Source organism: Haemorhous mexicanus, chromosome 1, assembly GCF_027477595.1.
Source record: "Haemorhous mexicanus isolate bHaeMex1 chromosome 1, bHaeMex1.pri, whole genome shotgun sequence".
Classification (NCBI taxonomy): Eukaryota; Metazoa; Chordata; class Aves; order Passeriformes; family Fringillidae; genus Haemorhous; species Haemorhous mexicanus.
Window position 1 is genome coordinate 90,650,692 of NC_082341.1, and position 24,027 is coordinate 90,674,718.

At 40.9% G+C, this 24,027-nt stretch overlaps 1 protein-coding gene across 1 annotated transcript in view; it reads left to right on the forward strand.

The window, feature by feature from the left end:
* AHRR (aryl hydrocarbon receptor repressor) overlaps positions 1–24,027 on the forward strand; it is an 83,155-nt gene that overhangs the window by 6,899 nt on the left and 52,229 nt on the right. The window contains exons 2-3 of the mRNA XM_059855945.1: positions 12,212–12,283; positions 19,034–19,215. Of these exons, the coding sequence (XP_059711928.1) occupies positions 12,222–12,283; positions 19,034–19,215 (244 nt within the window). The 5' untranslated portion in view covers positions 12,212–12,221. The remainder of the gene's footprint in view (positions 1–12,211; positions 12,284–19,033; positions 19,216–24,027) is intronic.

Here is a 24,027-nt window from a genome sequence, read left to right on the forward strand (position 1 = left end):
CACTGCATGCCCTTGTGAACATTTCCTCTCCAGGTTTCTTGTAGGCCCTCTTTAGGTACTGGAAGGCTTTTGTAAGGTCTCCCTGGAGCCAAGTGCTTCTCTCCAGGGCTGCCCTCAATCCATTCTCTGCCCAGCCTGTGCTTGGGTCTGCCTGACCCACGTGCAGGACCTTGCACTTGGCCTTGTTGATCTTTGTCATGTTTGCATGGGCCTTAGACATTGGTAATTAAGGACCTGCACTGTATTTTAGTACTTATCCAAACCAAGGTGATGGAGTAGCGCCTTGTCAGCACAGTAGACAAAACTAGACAGCCTTTCAACCAGTATTACTTGTTTAGCTGTATTTACATAAAAATATTAGATACAGCAGCTTTTATTTTTACTTTTGTTTTCAGATTCAGTATTTGAAAAAACAGGAACTTTTGAGTTTCCATTCTGATTTTCATGTACTTCATTAAACTGAAGACTTGCAAGAATTGAGCAAAAGCTTGACAGCTCACACGTCAGCCTGGCTCTTGGTGTGTTTTTCCAGTCTGTGACCTGCTTCTTCGAAACTAGGTGGTTTTTACAATGGTGGCACAAACATTTTAAAACACTGAACTGCAATGGTAATAATAATAACAATGACAATTTAAGTATAACTTTCAGAATTCCAGGAGAAAATACTTCATGTTTAATTTCAATTTTTCTCTGCATTCCCATTTTCCATCTCAAGCTTTGAGAAAAACACCTTTTTTCCCCTCCCTGAAAGGTTGGGGTTTTTTTGTTGTTGATGTTTTGTTTTGTTTTACCTCTGGATCTTCAGATATCTAAGCTCTGCTGAACCTCTGTTATGGGGCTCTTGTAAGTTCATCCTCAGTTACTCTTTTTCGTCCACTGAATAACTGAGTAGGAGCAACACAGAAGAGCAAAGCCTGGAGAAGAATAGGATTGCATCTCCCCAAAAAGCTGATTTTATATCTAGCTGTATTACTGGTTTTCCTGCCTGCCTTCCTAGTCCTACATACATTTCATAACTTTAAGAACAGTCTCCATTTTGTTGGCTTTAGATCCATCCAGGTCTCTTTTGCTTTTTCCCTTTGGAAGAATGCTATGCTGTGTTATCCTGGTGTCACAGAGGCTCCTCTGGGGACAGGCTGTGTTTCTGAGCCAAGGGTGACCACTTTTGTCTCTTTCCACATTGTCTCTAGTGATGCAGAAAAAGTGCAAATATATGATACTAATGAATTATATATGATCTATATATATGGAAAAATAGATATTCAAAATAGATGAGTTGTCACATATTTTACTCCTGTACTGCATTGGAGTGCAACTAAAATCTTTTAAGAAGCCCTTCGTGGAAAAAAAAAATAGAGAAATCAGGACAATGAGAGTACAATTATTGTGTGGGATAGACTTTTTCTAAAGACTTGGAACTGGATCTTGGCCTGCTTGCAGAAGAGCATCGCCATCTTACTGGCTACCGTGGAGAGTCTTCCTGAATTTGATAAGCAACCCTTTCCTGATGAAACTCCCGCTTAAGTTCTATTTTGGCTTTACAGAAGAAAACTCCTAGAAATGGTTGCTGGTGATTCTGTCCTGTCTCATCTATTCAATCCTCTAACCTATCCACAGCCTCCATTTGTATAACTCAGGATTTCCCATCACGCTGTTTGCATTTACTCCAAAATTGCACTGCTGTGGTGGGTTGACCCTGGGTGGATGCCAGGCCCACAAAAAGCACTCTATTACTCCCTTCCTCAGCTGGCCAGGGGAGAGAAAGCATAACAAAAGGCTCGTGGGATGAGATAAGGGCAGCTAGAGACCACTCATTGATTATCATCATGGGCAAAACAGACTCAGCTTGGGGAAATTAATTTAACTTATTGCAAATCAAAATCCGAGCAGGATATTCAGAAGTAAATCAAATCTTAAAAATACCTTCCCCTTACCCCTCCCTTTCCAGCTGTGTCTCCTGCCTCCCAGTGGTGCAGGGAGACAGGGAATGGGGTTATGGTCAGTTCATCACATGTTTCTCCACTGCTCAGAGAGAGGAATCTTCCTCTGCTCCAAGGTGGGGTTCTTCCCACAGGAAACAGTTCTTAATGAACTTCTCCAGCCTGAATTTTTCCCACAGGCTACAGTTCTTCACAAACTGCTCCAGTGTGGGTCCCTTCCCACAGAGTGCAGTTGCTCAGGGACAGGTTGCTCCAGCATGGATCCCCCACAAACCATGGGGGACACTCACTGGACACACTCTCTCCATGGGTCTGCAGGTCCCTGCCATGAGCCAGCTCCACCACAGGGTCACAGCCTCCTGTCAGGCATCCACTTGCTCTGGTGGGTGTCTTCTCCATGGGCTGCAGGTGCATCTCTTCATCCCTGTGGATCTCCGTGAGCTGCTGGGGCACAACTGCCCCAGCATTTGTGAAACACAACTGAAACACCTCCCCCCCCTTCTTCACTGACTTTGGTGTCTGCAGAGTTGCTCCTCTTGCATACTCTTACTCCCCTTTTCCCTGAGCACAATTTATTCTGCACAATACCTTTTTTCCCTTCTCAAATATGTTATCACAGAGACACTATTGCCATTTCTGATTGGCTTTGCCTTGCCCTGTGCTGGGTCCACCTTGGAGCAGCTAGGCATTGGCTCTGTTGGACATGGGGGAGGCTTCCAGCATCTTCTGACGGAAACCACTCCTGTAGCCCCTCTGCTACCAAAACTGGCCACACAAACTCAATACAACCACTCTTCTGGTCTAGCCTTGTGGATGGGTGTGGGATGATAAGTAGCCTTATCAAAGATCCTTCTTCCACTACTTCAAAGAGAACCTAAACCTTAGAGAGTTGGAGTGTGATGAAATGACAAGCAGGGTATTAAAACAGAGGTGGTTGGGAGAATAACACCAGGAATGCCAATGAACTTACAGGAGGGTTTGGAGGACCAGTCCTTAATTATATTTGCAATCTGTGGCTAGTTCTGTAACTCCAAATAACATGTCTAATTTACCCCATCTAATTTACAGTTGTGTGTGGGTGCTGGAGGATGTACCACCTTGTGGAAGAACAGGGAGTGGGGCATGAGGATAAACAATCCAATAGGCTGTCAGTGCACAGCCACACGTGTCTTGTGAAAAAACGTGACACAATTAATTGTCCCTTTGGACATTGTTATCCTCTTTTATCTAAGGATATTAATCCTCCACTTAAAATTGAAGACAAGCTAATGAACTGCATAAACTTGAGTAACTAATTAGCTCTAGAAGCTTTATCATGACAGCACAGAGCTAAATCTGGGCAGAACCTGTCTGAGAAATTATACATACAATTAACAAACATGCTTGAGTTGTTCTCTGTACTGAGCTCTGTGTTGACAGTATAAAGCTGCTCCCCAAACCTGAACCTAGCTATAGGTGGAAGACAGCTGAGCTGAGGCCTTGCTACCATTCATGGTAGAAACGTTTCATTGACGTATCTTACTGATCTTACTGGTTTTAGTCAGATTTGCTATGGAAATGATGCTTACGCTTTCACGACATCTTTTTATCTTGTGACCTGTTAGTCAGGTTCCAGCAAACAGAACAGAGGGACAGAGATCTCAAAGATATTATGTTCCTGAGAGTTTAAAAGTGAAACATGCTGCACTAATATCCCTACATCCCTACTGAGGGAAAAATTGTAATGCAAGATTGACTGTCTTGTTAGTCATCAAATAATCCATATGGTTCAGACAATATCCTAAATGCCCCAGCCATAAAAAAACTTTTCATTGCTGCTCATGCCTTTCTATGAAAAGTCCAGCTGCTGTGGCAACCTTTTATTTTCCTCAGAAGGTCTGTGGTATAGACAATGGAGGACCAAAGTCAAACTTCGTAGAAAGAGACACCACTCTACAAAGTATTGTACCAGACATATTCCCAAAATTAATTTTTTGGTGTGTTTTTATATGTGCTACCTTGTGTATCCTTCCTCAAGTGACAGAGTGCATGTTACAAGTTCTAAAAACAGCTGTATTTTTCAAACATCACTTTAAAAAACCTATCAAACCTGCATCTAACCTTTTTTAAGAAGTTATTTATTTACATCCTCAGAGTTCAAAAGAAGTGTCCTTGAACTTAATTTCAGGCTTTCTTATATAAACATAAAAAGAAAGAAAGGCTGATGAGACAATTCAGTCCCCTGATGAACTTGTTTGTGACGGAAGAATAACGATTGAAATTATTGTTTTGCTAAAGAAGAAGAGCGTAGCTACCTATCCATCCTGTAGCAAAGGGCTGATCTGTTTTAAAGTCAAGCACTTGCAAATTAGGAAACCTAGGAGTAAACATAAATTCATAAAACACTTAGATTGAAAAATACCTCTAAGAACATCAAGTCCAGCTGTTAAATTCCTCACTTGTGTGGACAGGAACTAAACTTAATCTAATGACAAAGTAGAAGCTGTATTTTGTTTCTATTATGCTCATTCACCTCACAGTCCTAGCTCTGTACTATACACTGTTCAAATCCTGTGCAAGAAAAGTGCTATTGATTTTGTTACAGACTCTTCAGTGGTAATTGTTACTTTAGTATTTAAGTACATCAAATCCACCACTGAGTTAATCTTTATTATACTGCTGAGACATATGGACTTATTAGAAGTGATGAACCTGAAATACTTATTCTCATTTGCTCTATGCCAAGCACTCAGGAGATGATTTTCCAGAAGACACAGCCTTTGGTTCGTGCTCACTCAGAGCTCAGGGCTGGCTGCCTCCAGCTGCAGTACCGAGTGCTCGATGCTTTTAGAGCAGACCAAGGCTCCCAGAAAGTGAGGGCTGGTGCCTCTGATGTCCCAGGCACCAGGGATCCTTGCATCCTGCAGCTCTAATTCCTACAGCCCCTGCAGAGCCCCGATTCCCCTCCCTCAGCTCTCCAAGCGGAGCAGGAGTCTGGCTTCTGATACTCAGACTGCTTCCCCTAAGGCAGGCAGTGAAGGCAAAGGAGCCCTCAAGAAACCTGGAAGGGAGGCTGCAGTAGGGAGGTGCTGGCCACCTTATTTCTGGCAAACCCCCAAATTTTCAATGGTTGCTTTGAATTCCTAATGATAATACAAAAGCAGTACTCCTGAATGGTCCTCTTCTGGAGTGTTTTGGAGCACAGCATCTCTCTGCAGGTCTTAGGGATGCTGAGAGTCAGGACTACAAGCCTTCTGCTATACCTCCCTGACTTGTCCCAATCTGCTTCAGTTCTCCCCATGGCTGGCCCCTTGTTTCCGTGGCTTGTATTTGGAGGCCTTTGTTGCACCAGGATGGGGAGGGATGGCAAGAGGGAAGGTCTAGTGATGCCTTTGCTGCTCGGAGGGGAGCCCTGTGAAGCACACGGGGATGCATGTGCACAGTGCAGATGCCTGTAGGAGGAATGGAGGGGATGACGTGTGCGCAGCTCAGGCAGAAGCTCTGGATAACTGTCAGACTACAACAAGTCTCCTGAGCATACGCAAGCTGGATTCTTTCCTAGAAGCTCCAAATGTAGCCAAATTTGTACACATTTTCTTCAAAGGAAATTAAAGAGAGATTTTATGTGTGTTTGTCAGACAACATATGATCCCTGATACTTGTAGAATACCCTCTCTAAATCAAGCATTAAATACTTTTTTTTAGTCTTCTGAAAACTCCTCATGTTTGAGATTTAGCCCACTGTTCTTTCACTGGGGATATAATTGAGGTAGAAAAGGAAATTTTAGGGCCAGAAAGAGCCACTGTGTTCTTGCTACAACCTGATGTAAAACTGCACCATCGCATGCCCTTCAACAAATTCTTACCACACAGGTCCATTAGTTTTGAAAAGAAAAAGTTTTTGATGAAAAAATGCTCAGTGATGGAGAATCCTCTACAGGCTTTGGTAAATTATTTTGATAGTCATTTAACTGTTATTTGGATTTAATTAGCCTCAAGTTCAGTAAATTGGATCTTGCTAAAAATGTTTGTTTCTTGTCACGAAATGTTTGTTTCCTATGTAATGTAGTTACTTATTGTACGGAAGTTCTCTGTTGCTGCTCTTCATGGTAACCCAAACAAGTTTGTACTCCTGCACTCTGACTGCGGGGCTTGGTTTCACAACCCTTATTCATTCTTTGCTCCAGTTATTTTTTAAATGGGGCAGCTTCAGCTAGAAACATGCTGTTTACAGGGATATATCCAAAACTGTTACCATACTTTCTCCTAAGACATGGCCATTCATTAGAAGCAGAAAACTTGGCACAAATGTGCTAATCACAATTAATTTAGTGAGAGCGGGCAGGTAGATTTCTGTCCTGTTGATGAGCCATCATGACTGGAAGGCTTTTTCCAGAGCTGACCCTGCCAATGTGGAAACACATAATCCTGAGAAAAGACAAGCCACTCTCCAGCCCCATCCCCTTCTTGATTTGCTGGTGAAACTGCAGCACGGTGCTGTAGCATGGTAGGGATGAGCACACACACAACCGTCCCACTCGCAGGCTGCCTCTTCGATAGCTGTGCCTCTTTGAGGCTATGGTCTGCACAGCCCTTTCTTGTAGATCAGGCATTGAATGCATGGTATGTGATTACATTTGGGCAGGAAATGATTCATAAAATTTAGTGAAAGGAGAGATCATTGGATAATGTAATCTGACCTCCTATAGCTACCAAAGATTTTTTTTTTTCTTCTGAGTATGACTGCGTTCAACTCAACTGTTTCTATTTAATTTAAGTATAACTTCTCCTAGGGTAAAGTGCGTATTACAAAAAAGGCATCTAACAGTGGTTTCAAAACAACAGGATCCATTAAATCCTCTGTACCTCATTCCAGTGTTTAAATGCTCATGATCTTACAGATTAATGCCTTATTTCTTATTTGGTTGTATCTGGCTTCAGCTTCACTTTCTAAGTGCTTGCTGTGTTCCAGATTAAAAGAATTCAATACTCATATCTTTCCTTGGAAGTACTTCACTTTGCTCAAATCACCTAAATCTTTTTTCTATGCAAAGAAATTTATTCAGCCTGCAAGTATTTATTTTAGCTTCTTTCCTCACTCTTTCCAGTTTCTAACATTACTTGAAAAACACTTGCATGCAAACTGTACCCACTGTTCCAGCATCAGTCTTATCATATCTCTAAGCAGGTGTAAACCCACTTCACTTAGGTTAGCATCTGCATTAGCTCCCTTTGTAGCAGCTCCTTCCTGGCAGCTCAAGTTATGGATTGTATTCATTTTTCCCTTTGATCCCTAATTCCTTTCAAGAATCACTCACGTTTCAGGATGCAGTCCCTATTCAGTATCAATGACGTGCATTCCCTATTCTGAGATGCAAGTGTTTGCATTTGACTGTATTAAAATACATTGTGAATAAAGAAAAACAACCTACTGGTCACTCCAGGTTGCTGTTTCACTGTGTCTTCAGTACTGTTTATCAAACTTCTAAATGTTTTTAACTTTGTAAATATTATTGCCAATGAGTTTGTATTGAACCTCAATGTATGTAAGGTCTTTGTAAAACTTCTTCTATTTAGTAATGATTTCTCTATGACTACTTTTCTTTTTATTCTGTCACTTGACAGATTATTTACTTGTGGAAACTGTGCACTATAATGCTTCGTTGGGGCTTTTTAAAAGCAGAATGTTGTGCTGCTAACTTAATTTACTAATACAAGTGAACTCCTCTGTCAGCTAGAGGTGAAAGCTTTTCAGCAAGTTAGTTTCACTCCAAAGAGCATGATATTCCATAGAATTCTGCTTAGTGATGTAATTCATCTTTCTTATCAGCTTTTCTGGTATTTTGCTTGGGTTGGATGTCAGTCTTGCCCTCCAGTGGATGGCTGGATCATTATGTTTCCCTTCTCTGAATATTATCATATAGCAGCTGTCTTTCAGTCCTTCAGTGTTCCCCAGTGTCCAGAGATTCATTATGACTTTATGTCAGTAGTGATTACAAGCATCTGACAGAAGAAAATTATTATGGTCCACATCTACCCTTTCCTAGCAGTTCTGATCCTTTCCGTCCCAGCTCTCCTCCTCCTGAAGCTCCTCAAGCTGTAAGCCCCCTTTCCTTCCACTGGAGTGGTGGTGGAAGATTGCTTCTTTGGGTCTGTTTTCATCCTACCTCAAGCATTTAGAGAGAATGTGAGGGCTCTCAAGCATTATAGGGAGAAAGCAAAGAGCACAATGTTCTGAGCAGCTGAGTGCCGTCCACCCAAGTTCTTCCTGGTTTTCATCCACATGAGACGGGTGGCCTGGCAGGGGAAGGAGCCCCCAGCCTCATTCAGTGGTGGTGATGGGCTGTTCTGTCCTAGGGGTGGAGAGAGGAGCTCACAGGTGATCAGAAGAAAACACAGTCCAGGTAGGACTGTGAATACATGCTCTTCTCCAGTTTTTAAAATAGATGTTTTCAAGGTTTATGGATCTTTGCGACTCAACTACTTCAAGTGCTGTTTTCAGACATATTTTTAGGACCATTAGCCAAGAACCTTCTGACTCTGTCTTTATTCCTGTCCACGCATTTTCAGTCTCATTTTAACCACATGCCACTACTGGCATTAGTGGTAGTGGCAGAAGCACCTCTTGGTTGTGAGTGTATCTAGGGCATTGGTGCTCAGTTGCTGGGGCAGTGCTTCATACCACGTTGCTATGGTAACCCTTTGTTCTAATTCTGCAGAAAGTTCTTGTAGAAAGCCTGAAGAGTGCATGGCTAATTCTTGTTTGATGGGAGTGCATGAGTCTCTTTCTTTTCAGAGACTAGAAATAAAACTGTTGAGCACTCTTACCTTTTATGCAGTTCTAACATAAAGCCTTCTCCATATAATTAGAACCATATACACTTTTTAGAATTATTTTCGTCATGATATTCTTGTAAATGGCACACTATCTTTTGCTTTTAGCACTGTGATTTGTGAATTTTCCTTTGGGCCTTTATCTTTCCTAACTAGCATTTTGCACTCCATAAATTCTAGCTCATATTGTTTGCTATTTATTTCCTGGTTTTCAGTTTGAATACTGAGATCTTTTTAGTTATTTTTATTTGCTGTCACATATTAATCAACTGATCCAGAATGGGTTTTAAAACAAAGTCACCCTTTTGGGAAATTCAATGAACTCTTAGCTTTCAGTTTTCAGTTGAATTATGCTGTTCCAGCCTTTCTCCTCCTTCTAACTTTGCTTGAGAAGGCAAGAGAAGGGAAGTCTAGCATGTGACACTGTTTTGAAACATGAACTATGAGTCATAGTTTCACATTATGGACAGGAAGGACTCAGAACACAAAAGTATTACAATATTGAATTAGGTTTGCATGGCAAGGATTTGGTAGTGGGGGTCTACAGGGGTGGCTTCTGTAAGAAACTGCTGGAAGCTTCCCCTGAGTCCAGCAGGTCCAGCAGACCTGCTGCTGGCCGGGGCTGAGCCCATCAGCAATGACGGCAGCACTTTTGGGATAACAGGTTTACAAAGGGGAAAAAGAGCCTGCACAACTGCAACTGCAGTCTGAGAGAGGAGTGAGAGTATGTGAAAGCAGCAGCCTTGCAGACATCAGGGACACTGAAGAAGGAGCGGGAGGAGGTGCTCCAGGTGCCAGAGCAGACTCCCCTGCAGTCCATGGTGCAGCCCACAGCGAGGCAGCTGTGTCCCTGCAGTCCCTGGAGGACCCCACTCCAGAACAGAGGGATGCCTGAAGGAGGCTGTGACCCCATGGGAAGCCTGTGCTGGAGCAGGGTTCTGGCAGGACCTGTGGACCCATGGAGAGAAGAGCCCACACTGGAGCAGGTTTGCTGGCAGGATTTGTGATCCCAAGGAATAACCATGCTTGGGCAGCCTGTTCCTGAAGGACTGGGCCCATGTTGGGGCAGTTTGTGAAGAACCTCAGCCCGTGGGAAAGACTCATGTTGGAGAAGTTCGTGGGAGAGTGTGGGGAGTCTTCCCCCTGAGGGGGAAGGAGTGGCAGAGACAGAGAGTGATGTACTGACCACAGCCTCCATTCCCCATCCCCTTGAGCTGCTGCAGGGGGAGGAGGTAGAGAAAATGCAGTGAAGTTGAGCCTTGGAAGAAAGGAAGGGTTGTAGGGAAGATATTTTTGAGATTTGGGTTTATTTTTCTTTACCCTGCTCTTATTTGATTGGTAATAAATTAGACTGATTTCCCCAAATTCAGTCTGTTTTGTCAGTGAGAATAAGTGGTGAGTGATCTCTCCCTTTCCTTGCCTCGACCCATGAGCCTTTTGTTGTATTTTCTCTCCCTTGTCCTGCTGAGGAGGGGAGTGGTAGAGTGGGTTTGGATGGTACACTGAATCCAGACAGTGTCAATCCACCACAAATACAAAGAAAATACATTTTAATGTAGTGTTTCAGAAGAAACTGCAGTTTTTTTGGCATCTCCACACCATTTTAGCTTCCAGCTGAAGGAGGAAACCTGTTAGGGTAGATGCAATCTTAAAAACTGGCAGACTGTTAAAAAAAAAAAAGAATTTGCTGATTAAACTGATTTAACAAGGTCTTTAAAGGTGACAAGAAGGCTTAGTCTAAGCAAAGGCTGTGGCATAATCTTAACCTGCAGCAGTGTTTATTGCACAGTATCATGTCCCTCATCAGCTTTGGACAGGCATTTCACCCATCTGATGTCACAGGAAATTATTCCAGTAATAGTGGAAAATATGGCCCTGTTTCTGGAAGAGCCTAATTCCTGACACTGCACCAACTGGAGAATGACTGGTGTTTCCACCATAACTTGCATTTGAGAGAAGGCACTTAGTCTGATCTCTATATAATGCATTGTTTCAGAATGAATTGTCAGAAGGAAAGAACAAATAGCAGCTGTAGTTAGTTGGAGTAAAAATGGAATGTAAATTTAAATAATTTTGACAAAGTAACCTGCTAGCTGTCTGTTGACACAATAACTGATTTTCCAGATGAGGGGAACACAGTAGACCTAAAGAATCTCAATTTAGCAAAGGATGCTGTGCTTGCATGTATGAAATGTATTTTAGATTTTGCTTAATAAACTGGGCTAAATTCTGTTCTCCTAAAATGATAGGAAGAAAAAAACAATTTGTAACATGAGAGGGAAATAAAAGAGTTTGGTTTGTCCCAGAATAGAAAAATGAAGGCTGACTGAAGATATGACTGATATTTAAAAATATGCCAATGAGTAAACACAATGGAGGAGGAAGAGCTATTTAAACTAAAAGACAATGTTGGCAGAAGAACAAATGGGCATAAAATGACCATGAACAAATTTAAGCTGGAAGGCAAAAGGTTTCTAGTTATCAGAAAGCTGTCTTTCCATGAAAAAGAAAGCCATTCTAAAGGTTTTTGTAATTAAGCTCAGCAAGTTTATGATTTGCTTTACATGACGCACATGTTCACCAGCATGAGATTTGATTCAGTGACATGGAAGTTCCCTTTAATTCTGTATCTTACACAAAATAGGAATTACTCTTGAGATACACTAACCTCTCTGGCAGCATGCACCCACTGTTGAACAGCACTCAGCATGACTGAAATATCCTTTCAGACAGAAAATCAAGAGACTTTGATATTCAGCTAATCTCCAAAAGATTTAAACAGACTGAATGCAAAGACTTTTTCCCACCCTGCAACATCTCTAGGGCTAACATACTTGAGTAAATCAGTAAGACCAAGTTTTGTGTGAAAATTGTCACCTCAGTCAGCACTGCATTGGGTCCTAGTGCTAACCACAAAACTGTGTGTCACAACTTGAGCTGCCGACAGCTATATTTCCAGCCTTTAAAAATGAGGATGTGAGGATCTGGAGAAATGCTGATTTGAATAATTGCAACCTACTAGTCACAATGTCAGTAATGGAGATAATATTCCTGTGTATTTTAAAAGCTGTGAAATCCTCCCGGCAGATGACGGGTGGTATTATTCATTCTTATTTGTTTAGCCGAATTTAGAAATGAGCTGGGAAGGGAAAAAAAATGTGGATATCCAGTAAACAGGATGTATTTTATAACCATTTTATATCATGCATAGTATACTTAATTGGAAAAAATGAAAATTGAACATAAACATAAATATTCTAATAATATTAGGGTAGGAAATTGAATAAGCCGTAAGCTTCTGTCTTCACTAATGCCCCCATGCTTTTTAGTGTTGCTGAATGTCACACTCAAGAAACAAACATTTTCCTCGATGGAACTTTCTCAGTGCTGTCATTTTGTAGAGCAGTCTGAAACACAAAAACCTCCAAACTAAGAAACCTTTTCTTTTTGTTTTTCAGTGTCAAAGCCATGATTCCTCCGGGGGAATGCCTGTATGCTGGGAGGAAAAGGAGGAAACCCATTCAAAAACAGTTAAGTATCATATTCATCAGGAGGCATCTCCCTCCAAATGTTCAGGCTAGAAATGAGGTAGAAGAAGGGTTCTCTTCCTCCTATGGTCCACTGACACAGGAGAATCTTCTCTGCAATGAGAAACCCTTGGCTGGGAGGCTGGGTCTTCATGGGCAAGATGTCTCCAGAAAGGACGCCAAGCCTGGCTCAAACCATCCTTACCCACCAGCAGATATCCCAGGAGGAGGCCAGTGCTGTTGTGGGTACCACGGTGCTGCCGTGGAGAGTGGAGAGGGACAGTGCCCTTTCATAGGCAGAACACACCAGTGGACTAAATGTCAGCTGGGCAGTGGGTTGGAGGGGCCGCTGCCACCTTGGTGCTTCCATGCTCCCTACTGCCTGTTTAAGGAGCCTTTTGAGAAGCCATGTGTTGGGTGGCACAAGAGCACTGGCACTGCACTTCCCCCTTCCCCATTCCTGGGCTTAGCCTTGCTTGGGGCATTGCTAAGTCCAACATAAGCCAGCTGGGAAAGTGGGTCAGTTCAGCCAACTGAAAGAGCAGACTGGTGAGTCACTTTTTGCATATAGAACACATAATTTTCAGATTACTATTAACTATGGGATCACTTTCATTAGGAGAAAAATGGGAGAGGGGAATTGTATGTGCAAAGGGAAAGTGGGAAAAGAAGAAACGCAATGGAAATTTGTTACTACAAGGTGCTTGAGATGGGAGGGGGAAAAAAGAGTTTGCTATCACTCAAATGTAAATGAGTTCCAGGTGCCATAAGCCAATCTATGAAATAAAGCTTTTTAATGTAATCATCCCATATTTTCCGTGTTACACTTGATTATATGACTGTGAAACACACATTTTTACTCTGTTAAAATTATGGACTGGCACTGGTGCCCTTCATACACAATTTAAGGATGGGAAGGTAACTAAAATAGATTTCCCTATTTTCAGTTGTGCAGAACTTCTAAAAATAACCCACTTGGCTTAAAATTGTACATATTGGTCTAAAGTCAAAGGGGAGTTTCTCTGAATGTTTTAACGACATCTGTTGATATTGTTTGGATTTCGGGCAGTATTTGCTCATGAACCACTTTTTCCCACTTAAAAATGGTTTCTTTTAGTTTAAAATGTATCACATTTCAAAAGACATAGATAATGGCATGAGCAAATTATTCTTCCTGCAAAAATCCCGAGTGTTGAATTCAAAAATATGTGTAAGATATCTGCACTACTGTTTCAGTATAGATGTGGATATTTGATTATATAACAATTGCAAGAGGGATGGAACATTTCCAGTACATTAAATTACCTCTATGCAGGACTGTTTATGGATCATTACTTTTGTGAAGAAGGAAGGAGACTTGCAGTTGCTTTGAGAACATTAAGCTTATGTTTGGAGTTTACATGCTATTTAGAACTCCTCTCAAAGATGGCTTCTAGATAAATGAATGGTAAGAACACTACCTGCTAACAAATCATGGAAATGACCTCATTAGCCTTTTTGGAAGTTCTGGCTTTAATACTTTCAGAAGAAAATTCTCACTTACTTTACACAACCAAGTTTTCATCTTGAGAACCACTGCAGGTAATGCTGCCTTGAAAATAGCTTTTCTATGATGTTGCAGTGCAGGTACCTGAGCCTGAACTTTTCAAGCCAGGACATGAACAATTTTGATTGAGAAACATGGGTTAAAATGAGGGGAACTGTTTGGATTGTTAGAATACTGAAGTCCCACACAGGAGACAGCAGTCCATTTTTTGTGGTTTGTTACTTACCACTTGCTGAGGATGATTTCTCAGTTCCTAGCAACACTGATCTCTTCCTCAAACCTTATCTGTTTGTGGCCTTGGTCTCTGGTAAGCCTTTCCTGTGCTTATTCCCTCACTCAGGGACTTTCCTCTAAAGAGGCTCTGAATGCCCCAGACCAACTGGCTGACAGAGCTCTTTTCCTGGTCTGTGTCTTTCAGTCCTGCTGGTCTTACTGACATTTCAGGACTCAGAGATTAATGTTATGCTGCCTTGAATAATTTATCTTGAATTTAGAAGGGTAGACAAAGCCTAATAATTGAGCAGCATATTTAACCATTATTTTTATCCATGCTGTACAATCTTTGTTACAGCTTTTTTCTCCTGTTTGATAGCACAGCACTTTCTCCTCCACAGCCTTGTTGTACTTTCCCCCCCACCATTCTGCCAATGAATCAAGGTAGATACTGGCACCTGTTCTGGGAGGAGTATTTGCTCTGTTGTGAAACCTGATTTTTTCATCAGTTGATGGGTGTTCTTTGGCCAGTCCTCACTTTTTAATGTAAATATTCTCTAGAATTTACCTTTCTTTAACAAGAAGATAAGTGAGCTCGGGTGCCTCGGTGTGGTCAGGATACTTGGATTTCGATAGGGATTCATGGATTAGTGCTTTTGAAGATCAGAATTTAAAGGACAGAAGTGCAGCTTTCTTCTCTGCAGAACAACTGGGACATTTATATCTCCCCATACTCAGTGCATCCCAAGAAGCTAACTCTCTGACTCTACATGATCTTTTCATGATCAGGCTGTCAAGCAGGTGGTGATCCTGCAGCTGGCTTTTAATCCAGGATATCACAGAATGATATTATTCATTATGTTCATGCATGCTTTTCAGGCACAGGAGTTTTATTCTGAGGTGGCTTTACAGAACAGTGGTGAAAATGTATAAAAAAGCTCCATGGGAGAATACCCACAAGACCCACAAGAGTTGGGAGGAATGTGTGGAAAATTTTACTGGGAGGAGCTAATAGTTTCAGTCTTGCTTTCTCCACAGAACTAGCAGAGGCTATCTTCATTAGGTTGCCATTCTTCAGATAATATGTAAGGTTCAGGTTCTCCTTTCATACATGCAAGAAAACTAAAAAAACATAGCTGTTTTGTGCCCAAAACCAAGCCCCATTAAACGTGTTCTACACTAAAGAATTCTGGTGTTTATGGACACAGGTCAAACACCTGGAGCTCAGACAGACTGAAAATTTTCCATCAGATATGCTTTTCAGCCAGGCAGCCGGCATTTTGACTAAAGGAAACATTTTCTACCAAGTGTTTATTTCCTGTGGAAATCTAACATTTTACTGGTAATTCAAGCATCTGGAAATTAAAGAGATCTTGTCTTTAACCTCAAGCTAAAATCACTGTGTTGAAATTAATACTTATATGTGCTAAGGCAATGCTTCAGGACTGTTGCCATTTGAGAACTTCAGCCACTACTTCATCTCAAACCCTGGCATCTTGTAAAACCCTCTCCCTCTACAAAACGTTTCTTGTAATGTTTTACAGGTCTTTAAAGGCAACTATACCTGCCCTAGATCTGAGTGTGTCTATAACTGCTCCAGAATGGCCACTTCAGACAGAACTGTGCCAGGGTAAACAGAGACCTTGGGAGGTGCAGCTCTCTCCTGCTTCCTAGTTCTAATTTTAAGGCCCTTTGTGGCATAGCCCTTCCTCTTACTTGGTACCACACTATCCCACCTCTCATCTGCTCTGCTGGTCTTCTTTTGTCTTCTTGACCATTAGTTCTGCTTTCACCTTTCCTTGCTGTCAAGATGCAGAAGAGACACAGAAGGTGACAAAGGGCTGCCTTTTCTTCAAGCAGCTTTCTCTCATTCTGTCCTTTCGGTCCATAGGAGATGGTGAACATCCACACACACACACATGGCTGCCACTGGAGCTCAGCTCTGCCAAAATTCCAATACAATGTCCAAGCACAGCTCAGTGACTGAGAGTGCTGGTCAGTACACTCATGATAATCCTCTGCTGTTACTTTGCTCTCAGCCTGTCTGTCACATCTCACGGTCTCTCTTCCCTTCCCCTTCCTACTGAAAGCTTGCTGTCACGGTAAATGATTAGACCTTTCTCAGCTCAGGCCTTCTGCTGGTTTAGCACTGCGGCATACTTCTAAAACCTATTCAGGGCAAAGTTTTCATTAACAGGGTAGGGCTCTGCAGAGGGTAGGGAACAGCAGACAGAGCTGTAGTTGCAGGAAATTCCTCTGCTAGCTCACCAAACTGGTTTACACTAGTGGCAGTCTGTGTGTCATGGGCGCACTGAATCACTAACGCAAAATGGCTCAATGCCTTGGGTACCACTGGAACACAGAACGTTCTCCCCACCAGCTCCCACAGACTGCTGATGTGGGTCCTGCACAGGTACAAGTGCTTGTTACTACTGGGCCGTTCAACAATGTGAAGAAAGAAAAGCTAGATATATTCCTTGAATTACATGCTGTCCTTTACTATAGGGGTGTTGTATGGAAAACAGAGTAAATGGGGGATCATCGAGTGTCTCCTATGTCTCTGTTTACAGTTTGACAATCCAGAGTTTAACATGAACACATCTACTTTCAGCTCAAAATAAAGGCTAGAATTTTCATTTGCCTCAAGGCAGCTCACTGAAGATTTTCCCTGCCTGTGCCTTTCTGTTTATGGCTAGCTAACTGAGCCTTTCCATGGAACTCACATTGTTTAAAATCACATCCACTTGGCACCTTACTACCATTTACATCTAACCCCTGTTTGTTTGGATTCACTCCCTTACTGAATCATTTCCTTGAGTTTTCAGGAAGACTCTATCCTGAACTTTCCCCCATAGTCTTTTTGCACCATTCCATACCATCTTATGAAAACTATTCCTTGCACTCAGTACAAAGGCACACCACCTAATTGCTTCAAACCATTCCTCTCTGGGATAGAGCAGTCACTATCTTATGTGGTAAATAGGCTTGAACAACTTCTATTTCTATTTCATGTTACTCTTGGCAATTTTTACCTCTTGAACTCATCAGCTTAATTTTCCTTACTGGAATTAATTTCTTCTGTCCTACATTGCTTCCTTGCTTCATCTGGTTTGTCAGATGTAAAGACCGATTAGCAAAGCTTATGTTCTTTAGCTTTTGCTCAGCTGTAGGCTCTGTTCCCACAAAATTACTGCCCTCCATAAATCAGGCATCCTTTTGGTGTCGTAGGATGGCTGAGCCTCAAGGTTTGCTGCAAAAAATAGTTAACTCAGAAAAAGTAAGAAACACTATTCTTTCTTTGTTGATTGCATTATTTGTTCTCATATTTCCTCTCGCAATATAAGAAAGTTGTTCATTTATCCCAATCAGCAAAATCTTCTCCATGTGTTTGGAAACAACTCATTGTTTTATTGAAGAACCATATATAAGTATTGGCAATTTTGAATGAGAAGGCAGAAATTATGTATTTTCAGTGAAATTGAAAAAAAAATATTATTTCTAACTCTTTTTTTTCCTGTCTATTCTGTCCACTGGTGCTGTTCTCATAAAATAAGGTTCTCAAAAGTAGCAATGAATTTTTCAGATTTGATTTGCTTTAAGAGATTTTCAGTTAGCAGCAGTCACACGAACAAAACTGCTCTTCAAAAAACTAATTTTTTTTGCTAATTCCTAAGCACAATTATTTTAGAATTACAACTGTAATGACTAATTAATACTGATGTAATTTAACACTTTAACCACCTTATGATAGAAAAATGTAGTAAATATGTGTAGCATGAAAATGCAGTAGTAAAGTGTGACAAATAATTAGTTTTTACTTTCATTGTCCACTGTCAGCTAGCTACTTAAGATTGTGATCCTTGGATCCAGAGAGGTGAAAATAGAAACTGTTAGCACAACTATCTATGATCTTCTTACCAGCCATTTCCAATTCTTGAGTATCCGTGTTTATGGCTCCAGTGCCCCATTGCTCATGCCTGGATAATGCACTTGACTACTGCTGGTCAGCAACAGCTGGCTGCTGAAAGGAACAACCTTCTCAACCTGCCACTCAGGTCTTCTTGCTGAAAGGACAAGTCTATGCTTCAGCACTGAGCATCCCACACTCTCATGCTGGAAATAAGGTCCCCATTTCTGTGTGCAAAAGCACCAGCTTTTTCCTTTACTCCCTCTTGAGAGCGTCTTACACGTTCTCTGGGAATATCAGTGGTCATTCCAAAACTGAGGTTCCTCACTTGTCATGTATCTCATCTTAATGAATTCTCACAACAGCTATTCTAGGTTCTCTAGTACTGCTCGCTACATAAGAGGAACATAAAATGAGGATGGACTTGCTTGGCTTAGAAAGCTGAGTAACTTTCATCTCTGTGTTTTGTGAGGAATGTCAATCTTCTCAAGAAACCAAATTCTTACCTTTGTTATTACTGATATAGGAAGGTAAATGTGAGAATGTACACAGGAGTTTTGAGCCTGAGGAAAGAATCTCTCTTCACCTTGCCTTCCATACTTTTTAAACTCATGTCTAAAGACAGACTCTTTTCTTAATTATCTCCTGACCCACAGGTTAACTTTGAGTCATTAAATGGAGGGAACTAAGATGCTTTGAATGAATACAGTGGGTATTGAATGGGTTCATGCATTAGTCACGGTAATTTTCCCCTGCTGTTCTGCCCCTCATTTGTACAACAGAGATGAGAAATTGTTTTTCGTGATATTGACTAGAACAAAAAAATAGTACCAATTTCCCTAAGGTGAGAGGTCCTGAGTAAAAGATACCAGTTCTTCACTTTTTGCCTGATACGAAAAGAGAAGAAAAAGCTTGTGTCTTTGCACCATGGCAAATGCAGAACGGCAAATCTTTTTTTGTCAGAGGACAGAGACTTTAAAAATTTTCATAGAAGCTAAGCAAAGTATTCCTGTTATCAATTAATTGCATAGAGCATCCCAGTCTCTGGAAGTAAAACAGGTAATTGAAAATGCGTTCTCCACCACAGAAGGCCCGCAGTTGGGAATGAAAAATCCAATCCTTCGAAGAGACACAGAGACCGTCTGAATGCGGAACTGGACCACCTGGCCAGCCTCCTGCCTTTTCCCCCTGACATCGTATCCAAGCTGGACAAACTTTCCGTCCTGCGCCTCAGTGTCAGCTATCTCCGAGTCAAAAGTTTCTTTCAAGGTAGGTTTCCTGAAGATCTCAGCATCCCATTAAAAGTATCCCTCTAATTTATTGCTGCTTTGTACTAATCCTGAGTAAAAGTAACAAATGGTATTGTATTGATAAAAGCAGGGGGAAAAAATGTGTTATTGTACTTATTTTGTGCATGGGATTTTGCACTGGAAATCTCATTCATTTCCTCTTATGTAATTTGTGTGTTTTTCATCAAATAGTGGGATAATATCCATCTTTCATCAGCAGGCTGATGGCAATGGGAAAACACAACAGTAAAATCACTAAACTGGGAAAGAAGCAAATGTAATATCTGTTATAGTTTGAATTCTCTATTTGGTGCTGTATTAGGGAAGTTCAAAATGCCTGTTTAAGTACAATTTGAAAGTCAAGCAACTACTGTATTACCTATGTTTGCTGTATGCCAGGAGGAAATGGGTTCATTGAAAAGCCAAAATGATCACTGTCTTTCAGGACAAGAGAGATTCAAAGATTAAAGTGCTGAATAAAGCTGTACGAGGCCACACTTCTTTCGTACAGTTGTCTGGCACACCACACAGTGAAAGCCAAATGTGTGCTTTCAGATGCATGTAAAAAGAATTCTTCCAAATTTGAAGATATTTTGAGCTTCATCTGTTGCTGAGGAGCTCACAAGAGCAAAATCCAGGTTACTGATTTAATCATGGAAAACCTCTTTAGAGTTGTTTTCAAAAAAAAGGAAAAAAAGTCCTGTGTATGAAGGAGTATAGTTGATCAAAACTTATAGGTGGACTGCAGAGAAAAACAGAAGTATTTTTATGGACATTATTTTTCCTTTATTACTCTTTATTATTTCTATCCTTATTATGATCCTTTTTATATATATCTGGTTTGGTTTTTTTTAATTTTTTTTCAAAATTTTTTTCTTTTTTTTTTTTTGATTCAACCAAAGAATAATATCTGTTGGTTGCCTTCTTGCTTCTAAAATGCTTTTTAGTATAAAAGAAATGCCAGCTTGAAGCGACTTTGGCAGGCTGCAGGGCATTTTACAAGGCTGACATGAGATTACAAAGGATGATATCACTGCTAGCAGGAGCCTCCCATGTCAGCTGTGGCAGGTGGCTGCCCAGCCTCCAGCATCCTGCAGTCAGTGGAGTGCCTCTCTTACTCTTTAAACACATACCCGAGTGCTATGGCCTCTTCCTCCAAGCCTGACTTTAATTTCTCTTGCATTCACAAGATCTCCTCAGCTGTCTTTACTACTCTTCTACCAGAGTTTCTAAGATCCACTGTCTCCTTTTCTTAGAGGAATGAGATAAAAGGCAAACAAGTAAAGCCAGGCTGCATTATGTTGAAAAGTGCAGTGTTCCGTGTTTTGAGAGATTTCATTTAATTTAATCCTCAAATTACCTAATTGAACACACAGTTTGTGTTCCCTTCATTCTTATTTTTAAATGTTTACATCACAAAACTAAGGTTACAGAAAGCATTGTTTATAGTAAAGGAAGGAAACTACATGCCATTTTAAGACAAGAGAGCAGGCTGGAGCTTCAGAAGGGTGGAGTGGAGGAGAGGTGAGCTGTGGAAACTGAGCTGAGTGAGGAATGGTTGCAAATGTTTGGGTGAGGGCAGAATCTGCCACATCCCTCACGAACATCATGATCCACTTACTTGTAATTCTGGACAAAAAAGGCAGAATCTGTTTGTTTGTTTGTTTGCTTGCTTGTTTTTTAAGCAAAAACTTTAGTAGCAAGTCACCTAAAAGAGCAAACAAGCATATTCATCCCAGTGTTTCAATTTTTTTTTTGTGATGAAAAAGGATAGAAGAGCAGAAATGGATTGCTTGTGGCATTTTAAATCAAAGGATGACACTAAACTGGGAGCTTATAAACATTCTGAGGATGGAGAACAGACCAGTGACATACAGAGATGCTAGAAAATTGGATAAAAAATGTATCTGGAAAAATGGCTTAGTAAATCTGTACTAATTCACTCAGGGAAAATTAATCCGAAGAAACTGGTGTTCAATAGAAAGGACAAACCTGGAACAGAGAGCATAAAAACAATAACCAAAGAGGGACAGTGGTCAACAAGATGTTCCATGCCTGTAATACGGTATGTTGACATAAACAAGAAAGCTAAGTGTGGATTTTGGTCTGTTTGCCCAGAGGCAGCATGTCACTACACAGGAAAGTTATAATCCCTCTCTGCATGAGACCAGCATGACTCCATCTGGAATAGAGCTTTCTGTTGTGGGCATCTCCTGGTCACAAGGGCATAGTACATATTAAAGGGTTTGGAATAAACACAGGCAAGAATTGACTATAAAGTTGCATGGGCAAAAAAAAAAAATCAACAGCAAACAAACAAACAAACAACCCCCCAAAAACTAAAGTTAGCTCAATTTATATTCTCCAGCTGTTTCTTTTCATAGGAGGAAAAGACAAGAAGGGAAGGAATTGCTCAGGATATTGTAGAGTGGCAGAATGGAGGAACCAAGGAATGATGATGCCCAAGATGAAATTTGACTTGAATACATATCTGTAATGAGTTCTGTTCAGCTATCCAATATTCCTAAAGTCGATGCAGTGGAGATTCAGTACATTCAATTTTGTAGTGTGCAACAGACAGTACTGTGCATCATTCGTTTAAAAAAAGCCTATTCTCTGAGTTTTGAGGAAGTTAAGCTTAAATTTCAGGTTTTTAAAACATGCTTTTAAGAATATTGCTTGCCATTTAAAAAAAAATAAATGAGTAGTGTTACTTCACAGGTTAAGTTCATATGTGACATTGCATGTTCCACCCATAACAGGTCAGCAATTCCCATGCCAATTGCGGTGGCACACCTTCAGCAATGCCAGTAGTTTCTGGGCACACTCATTTCCTTACCACTAGGTGTCCTTTTAGTAGCTACTCTGCCATAGTCAGTGCACAGCTCAAACGTGGTTATGAAGATCAATAGCCAACTGGAGGGAGTAACCTCACCATATTGACCTCAAGTGTGAAAGTGGTTTTGCAGAGAATTGGGTATTAGTGGATGGAGAACATCCATCAGTCATTTATTCACATTTTAGTGACCATTAGAAGTAAGCACCTTGAAGCATATGACCAGTTCATCTTAATTAAGTGATTTAAGCAAAGGCCTGGCTCCTTTCCAAAATTTAGACCTGGTTGTTGAGACAGATATTCCTAGGATTTAGTTTAAGTCATTGTGGTGAATTCCCTCCCTCAGTTCTTAGAAATGTTTTCTTTTCGCTGTCTACTTGTTTAAGATTCTCCATGTCTCTGCTATCAGTTGGCAGAGGCTCTATTAATAGTCCCACTCCCCCCAGGCTACAAGCATTCAGTCATTTTGCATTTTCCTGATATGCACTTCAAAATGGCTTGCAGCAATAACCTTCCAATCTCACCGGATCTCATGTAGGAGGCAGCTGGGTCTGAACCAGGGTTAGCTGATGACTGAGAGACATCAACTGCTACAGGAAACTGTGACTGTCATTTGGCCCTGACAAAGACTTGCTCTGGGTGGGGCTCCTGTGAGCATGGAGCGGCGCTCAGTGTCTGTGACCACTTGAGTTTGCTGGGCCTCTGTCTTGGACATGTTCCATCTTGGTTAATTGTAGCCTGCCTTCCTTTACCACTCTTAACAACACATCCTTTAGTACTTCTTATTTCTCAGTTTTTCCCCTGGTGGGGAAATGGTGGTCTTGCTCCACTTCCAAACCAGCCCCATTTTGCTGGTTGTTCAACTTGTTCCCTTCTAGTAGAGGTAATGATTTAGTAAATAAATGTCAGAAGAATAGCACCTTGTCCTTTTAACAGCTCAGGTCCTTTCTCAGAGAGAGCTAACTTATGTTTCCCAGTCCTTGTAAGGAAACCAGCTACAGCAATTTAGATAGACCAACACAGTTAAGGCTAGGGCTATATAGCTCCTCATCTTTCAGTGTTTAGTGTAACTAACCTCGTATCAATACTCAAATTCCACTCAAACTTTTCCTTCGACGTCTCATTAAGTAATGCTAGACCTTTTAGCCATAAGCATTTCTCATAAAAGATAGATAATGTTGAGTATAGTCTTAGATGGGAAATGTGGAGACCTCAATATGGATGAACATTGTTATTTCAAACCCTTTACTACATAATTTATATAAAGCATAATTTAATTCTATAGCTTGTTATTTTGCCCATCTGGACATTTTTTGCATACACACATACACATACTCAAAAACAGAGACGTGCATGCAAGCACAAAAGCAGTGCTTTCCTGACAAAAATCTCCCTCCTGTTTTATTTTGAATCTCTGTGTTTATTGCAGACTTCAGTGCCTTCTCTGTATTTATTGACTTCCAGACTTCATTTGATTTTGAAAGTTAAAAATCTGATAGATTTATGGATGACTAAATATGGACTGTAGAGAGTCACAGATGAACTCTGTGAATAAATATCTTAAAAGTTTCTGTAAGTTTTATATTTAAACTGCAATCCACATCTTTGCAAAATTACTGACAGTCAAGCATGGAGACGTGTTGTTTGACCTGCCTTACACTACAGTTATATATGGATTGTAAACTGAATTACAGTGGAGTTTGAGAAATTTGTCTACAAAAGTTAGTTCATCTGTTTCCATGCAGAATTAAAGCCTGTATTGAACCTTCCTGAGTAAAGAATAAGCTATGCCTTAACCTGAGGGTCATTGTCTAATATTTTTGTAAATCTGCAACTTGGCTGATTTAATACCTTCCTCTGCAATCCCTAAAATCCAAGCTGGAAGTCTCCTGCTTCAGTTTAAGACTGAAAATATTGTTTCCCAACCTTGTATGGTTAAAGGGCTTCCAGCATGAT